Source organism: Triticum dicoccoides, chromosome 3B (assembly GCF_002162155.2).
Source record: "Triticum dicoccoides isolate Atlit2015 ecotype Zavitan chromosome 3B, WEW_v2.0, whole genome shotgun sequence".
In the NCBI taxonomy this organism is placed as follows: Eukaryota; Viridiplantae; Streptophyta; class Magnoliopsida; order Poales; family Poaceae; genus Triticum; species Triticum dicoccoides.
The window spans coordinates 845792564-845799422 of record NC_041385.1 but is presented as its reverse complement, the minus strand read 5'-3'; the positions used below and the strand labels follow the sequence as shown (position 1 = coordinate 845799422).

The 6859-nt window shown below is 48.0% G+C and overlaps 1 protein-coding gene across 1 annotated transcript; it reads right to left on the bottom strand.

Moving 5' to 3' along the window:
- Positions 1-5217: 5217 nt before the first annotated feature.
- Positions 5218-6488, bottom strand: LOC119278877. Its single transcript, XM_037560222.1, has one exon. The coding sequence runs from the start codon at positions 6294-6296 to the stop codon at positions 5577-5579; it is 720 nt and encodes a 239-aa protein (XP_037416119.1). The 5' UTR covers positions 6297-6488; the 3' UTR covers positions 5218-5576.
- Between the last annotated feature and the right edge of the window lie 371 nt (positions 6489-6859).

The following is a 6859-nucleotide window of genomic DNA, read 5'->3' as shown; positions in this document are numbered from 1 at the left end:
TAGGCGCGTGCGGGGACATGCCCGGTTTCCGTTTGTTTCCCAGGCTTTTTCGCGTGCGGTGCAGCGCCTTTTCTGAAAATGAAACAACAAGATTGAAACAAGCATCGTCGAGGTGTCACGAGCCTTGTGAGAGAGCGCGACCCCTTTTCTGACAAACCTCGTCCCGCCAAACTTTCACCGAGGGCACAATTCTCTGATCTCTCGCTGTGTGCCGGTACTGCAAGGGGAGGCGAGCCGCCGTCTCTTGAGCTTGCTTGCAGAGAGGGCAAATGATCTAGGGTAGATGCCCTCTAGGGCCCAAACTTCACGAATTGCAGGGCGGAAGGGTTTAGTTCTACGAGGCCCTTTGTCGTTGGCAAGGAGCAACGAGAAATGATCGGAGAGGGGTGAGGCAAGGCATGGAGAGTTACCAAAGGAACAGCAACTATGTTTTCCTTAATTATTTGAAGAACATGTACGACATGGAGTCCCATAGCCTCCCCGGCCCCCCCAGGGGCGTGGACGGATCAGATGTGCATTGTATAGTGTTCTTCTCGCTTTCATTTTCATATTTTCAAAACAAAATACAGATGCTATCGGTTACGAATGCGGAGTGGGTGTTACTCAAATAAGGATACATATCAGATGTTTACTTGATTCTGAATGGATACAAGTAACATGTTAGTCAAGGAAAACAAGTCAATGGCTATGTGCCACAAAATGATCAATTTGCGACATACAATAAGACAATGGTAGATAGGGTTATGAACAAATACTACTATAATGCTTAATATTTTTTAAGTCTAGTCACAAAAAATAAAATCCGACTACTTATTAGGCTATTACGTTGGATAATTGGCATATTAAGGCTAGAATTGCTTAAATTAGCTCGTGTACTTTATTTGTGTACATATATATCCACTCCCATGCCCACATGTCCACGTAGATTTTACTGTGCTCAGGTGTTTCACCACGTTATTGATGAAAGAAAGAAAAAACAAGAGGAGAAACGTCTTCGTCTCGTTTCCTTCCCTTCGAAGGAACTCCACACACAGTCGTCCACTCCACGCCTTCCCTCGACCCAAGCACGCCGCCTCCTTCTCTCCCCATCCCAGCCCCCTCCCCCTCTCTGTGGCCTCGTCTCTTCCCCTTTCTCTTCTCAATCCGGATCCATGGAGGTGGCCGGCAGGGACGCCATCGACCGCGATGCTAGGGTTCCTAGCCGCCGCCACGCGCACAGCCGTCCGGAGCCACCTCCACTCTGTCGCCCATTGATGGTCCTCTCCACTGTCGCCCATTGATGGTCCTCTCCACTGTCGCCCGGAGCTGCTCCGCCCGTCTTTGCCCGGATCAGCTCAAGCGTGAGGCCACCATGCGTGGCGGCCGCGTCAGTTCCCCACCACTGTGGCTCCGCCAGCCACCACGATTCCATTGCCTTGGATTCGGTTTTGGCGTGGGCTGGGAACCCTACGGTGTTGTCTGATGCGTCATGGGCGCGTGGGGGTTGGTCGGTCGAGGCCAGGTATGAGCAGCTCCTGAGACTGATGGATGGATGGATGACGACCACGGAGGCCGAGCATCAGGTGAAGGGTGGACTCCTTCTGTATGTTGTAGTCAGTGAGGGAGCGGCCATCGTCCAGCTGCTTGCTGGCAAAGATCAGGCTCTGCTGGTCAGGGGGATGCCCTCCTTGTCCTGGATCTTGGCCTCTTGACATTGTCAATGGTGATAGAACTCTCAACCTCCTCAGATGCAAGGAGGTAAAGAAGATATGACGTGCAGCAGGTATGGAGGATATCCGGCAGCAGTTGTTAACCTGCTCCAATTCACGTCAGATGCTCTCGAGCATTTTTGCGCTATCATTTCAGGGGTACCAAGAAGCCAATTTTTTTTTTGTTTGGTACATCCAATTTTTCCCAAAAAGTATTCAGTTCCAGCCAGAAAACATCTATTATTACGAATTCATTATTCAGGATCATGACACTCCAATTATTACGTGGTTCCGGAAAAGTGCCGAGGAGTTCAGCTTGATTCGTATACTCAAACAAGATGCTTAGAAGATCAGCCACAAAAATCTGGTTATTTTCTCTTATGTGGTAAGATGGTCATCGACGGAGAAACATAATACCAGTGGGTCATACAGTCCAACTGTAGATTGAGATGTCACACTATGGTTTTCCTTTTATTTAGGTCACTACTAACTATTTATAGCTATGAGAGTTCAGCAGAGAAATTCTATTCTGGATCATTTTTTCCTGAACACAGCCTCGGCTCTACTCACTAGATAGACAATGTCCAACTCAAAGAATGCATGCGAACACTCTCAAATGTAGGCGCAGTGCGATTTCAAGCAACACAGATTTCATTTTCCCTACTACTGCAAGTAGTTAAATCATCCCACGGCCTTCCAGATTTTCCTAAAATTTTGCTATGGTCTCTTTGCTAATTGGATATAGGACTTGATATTGACTTGATAGCTGCATAACGAATGCATTGCTTGAATGGTGGATGCTGATCTTCGACTGACTAACTTTCTTCCGTGCATTGCAGGGGACAAGGAGTAGGATGGTGGATGCTGATCTTCAACTTTGAGTAGCTTCCTTCGGTGCATTGCAGCAGACAAGGAGTAGGATGGCGGATGCTGATCTTCGACTTTGAATTAATTCTATTTTTCTTTCAAGTCTTATTATGGTCTCGTTTTTTTTCTCTACTGGATTTTATCATGTTTTTTCTGTTCATTTTTATATTGTTTTATCTTTTATTTTTTAATCCACGAGTGTTTTTTGAGTTTCAGCAACATCATTTAAATTCTTGAGCATGTTCTTCAAAATTGTGACCATTTTCTTAAAATCTGCGAAGATTTCTTCATATCCATGAACTTTAAATTTATGACCATTTAAAAAAAATCATGAACAATTATAAAATTCGTGACAATTTTTTGTATCGGTGAAGAATTTTAAAATTTTGCAAACATTGTTTAAATTCAATAATATATTTCAAATTTTGTGAAAATTTCCGGAGATTCACAAAAAACCCTAAAATCACGAATGTTTTAAAATTTTGTTGAAAAGTGTATGAATGGAATGTTTGTTCCAACATTGTCATGCGGTACCCATGACCCGACTAGACCCTTACAGGAAGGGTCCACTTTGAGGGAGAAAAAAAACACTCTGGAACTTTCCCAAGCCTGTATTCCGAGAAAAATGCCACTAAAGGTAAGAATCCGAATGACTCGGATATAAGGATATGCATTTTCTCGAATATGGATATAGGAATCTCTAGTGATTCACGGTCACTTGTCAATCTCAGTTGTTGGAGCCCGGCAGATCCTTTGGCTCGTGACACGAGCAGAAACCGATGAGGAGACGACATCGAGTTGCACGAACTTTTTTTCTTTTTGTAGGATCTGTTGTGTTTTTTTCTTGAACATTAGTACAGACAGAAACGCTCATATACACGCGCATACACTCACCTCTATGAACGCATACACGCACACCTTACCGCTATGAGCACCTCTGAGAGACTATAAATCTAGGAATAATGCGAGCACCAGGATTTAAACCCTGATGGGTTGGAGATATCACTGTCCACCTAACCATCTCAACCACAGGTTGGTTCGCCTGTTGTGTGTTTCTGGTTAGGCTGAGACATCGCCAAAGCGTACGGAAAACAAAGAGAAATGATGGATGGCGTACGTACGTGCCTCTTTGTTTTCTGACAATCAGATTTTATTTATGCGTACAAGTGTCAGTACGTCACCCCCGTAACGAAAACGCGTACCGGTCGCCGTCTGCTGTACGTACGTACCAAGCATTTTTTTTTTCAGGTAAAACTTGTGCCTACGCAGACACGCTATCACCATTCACCGGTTCACCACCATGCCCGGACCGCAACTGGAAAACGCTCGTGGAAGGTCAAGGTGCTGCAAAAAGGAATTTCAAAAACTGCTTCAAAAAAAAAAGGAATTTCAAAAACGGTAAATCGTGCAAGCAAAGGAATTTCAAAAGGAAAGTCGTGCAAGAAAAGGAAACGAAGGTTAACATCTGAATCTACAATACGCATCCAGAAACAACAAGAAGCAAATCTGTGTCCGGAATTTCTGGATGCACTGCACAGCGCAAGTTATTAACATCGGCTTCGGTACAAACACCGCATCAATCATCTATCCAAGAAGGTTAACAGCTGAACTTCAACTGACACAATAAACAGAATGAGGCAGAGACCAACGGCTTGGTAAGTTTGGCATCAACACAAGTAGTAGCCACGAAAGGTTGTCGAAACAAGCATAACTTGGATGCAACCATGTAAGTGTAACAGTCACCTCTGAACACACAAAGGAACAGATCAGGAGGCTCATAGTTGACCCAATTCATACACATTGCAGCTCAGGAGGATACGAAAACTAGGCTGTTTAAGAAACACCACTTGGCTCAACAGTGTCTGTCAGATGAATGGCGAAGCGTCCACAGCACAACCTTCTGGTGCCGTGAAGAAACCACGCAGAACAAGAGTTTGTTTGAGCCGATGCTTACAGGCACATGAGTCTTGTAAGCTAGCAACCAGTTCGCCACAAGTGTCAAGCATAGCGGAGCTATAGCGGGCTATTTGAAACAGTACTGTCAAGGCAAAACAGCCAGTCACAGAGGATACTGACCAACAAGAGCACGTCCCCAACACCCGAAGCCAGTACTGTCAAGGCAAAACAGCCAGTCACAGATGAACGGCGAAGCGTCCACAGCACAACCTTCTGGTGCCGTGAAGAAACCTTGCGGAACAAGAGTTTGTTTGAGCCAATGCTTACAGGCACATGAGTCTTGGAAGCTAGCAACCAGTTCGCCAGAGGTGTCAAGGTAAAACAGCCAATGACCGATACAGAGGTGTCAAGGTAAAACAGCAAATGGGTCGCTCACAGAAAAATTGCAGACACAATTTGCCTCTTGTTATAAAGATTTGAGGGAAGGGCTAGAGATGCTCTAACCGCGTGACTTGCATCTACTAGCATTCTCGACAAGACATTGCCATATCAAGAACCGAATTGACCAGATTTCATCACAATTCACAAACCGAAAGCCGGTCAGCCATTCAGATCATCGCATATTCTCTTTTCAGAAGAAAACTGATTAAAAGTGCACATTTAGAAAGACACATAAACACATTAATTTTATCATGGTCCGAAGAAACAAACATTCAGATGAATCCACATCCACACATTTTATCAGAAAGTGCATCTACACATCCTCAAACATCATTCATAAAGTGTATCCATCCATTCAATCAATCAGAAAGAAAGAAACAGGGTGTGAAGAAGAACGAATCACTTCTTCATTAATTTTATTCACACATGTTTGATAAATTCAGGTCATGATAATCCATGAATTTTTGACAAATTAGACAGACAGTCACCAGATATATACACAGGGACACGACCAATTAACAGCAGAACAGAGCAGTATACACACAGGGACACGATCAATTAACAGGAGAGCAGATGCGGATGGAAGGGAATTGCGCAGCAGCAGCAGAGGCGGGGGGATGCGGGCGGCTGACCTCTCTCTGTTGCACGTCTTATTATTTGCAAATTGAATGAGATCGGGTGAGATCAGACCACGATCCAGTCCTCCTCCCCGTCGGAGAACTCGAGCGCGATGGTGATGCCCTGCACCACGCAGAACCCCATGTCCTCCTCCTCCTCGTCGGCGTCGGCGTCGTCGGTGATTTCGGCATCCTGCTCCTCGATTTCATCGCTGGGTGTTACTGATATGTTGTTGCCATCTTGTTGGCCGTCCGGCGCAGGGGCCGCGCTGGCCTGGAGGCCGACGATGAGGTCGTACAGGTCGGAGATCCCCCTTGGGGGGGCCTGAAGGTCGGCGCCGTCGTCCTGGTCCTCGTCGTCGTCGTCGTCGTCCTCCTGGTGCCAGCTGTTGCCGCCGGCGAGGTAGGCGAGGACGGCGGAGGCGGAGGCGCCCTTGTAGTCGGGGACGCCGCCCGTGCCAGCCGGAGCGTTCCCAACGCCGTCGACGAGGCGCCAGGAGACGAGGCGGTGGTTGAGGGCGACGTCGGAGGCGCGCAGCTTGTGGGCGCCCTTGGCCTTGTCCCGGGCCTTGGCGGCGGGGTGCGCGTGGCAGCCGGCGCAGCGGGGCCGGCGGCACCGGCCCGTGTCCCTGGACGCGTTGGTCGGCTTGGACGGCGCCCTGGCGTACGCCACGCCGGCGAGCTCCAGCGCCGCGGCCGCCGCGTCGCCGCCGGTGCCGGCGGCCACCCGCAGCAGCTTGTTGCGGTTGACCCGGACGGCGCCGTGCTGGAAGCCCTCCCTCTTCATCGGCGATGGATTTGGGTGGGCGTTGGGTTGGGAAGGGAGAAAGGAGGAGACTTTGGGGGAAGTGGTATGGTGGATGGTCGGTGGTTGGATGCGGCAGGGTGGTACTCCTACAAGGGGAGAGGGGAGGCGTGGGACAAGTGTGTGGTTGGTTGGGCAAGTGTGTGGGAGTCGCCAAGGCCGGTTGGTGGTGGGGTGTGGTCAAGGGCGGTGTGGGCACGCAAGGCTCTAAATTCTTCTTCTCATATCCATCCGTAACGAAAATGGCTTTTAATAAGAAAGAAGAAAGACGAGGCAAATGGGCCCATGATAAGTAATCGCACATTCGCACATTCGCACATACGCGGTATCGTCCCGGAATGTGCTACGGAGTGCACACGGATCTAGGGCCAGTCTTCAGTTTTGCGGCAAAGCCAACTACTCCCTCCCTCCTTCCCTCCCTCCGTCCGTCCCCAATTACTTGCCGCAGAAATAGATGATAAAATTTCAGACTAAAGGAGCAGACCGTAGTCATGCTTAAGAAGTACTCCTACCTGAATAAAGGGAAACTCAAAACGAAGACAAAT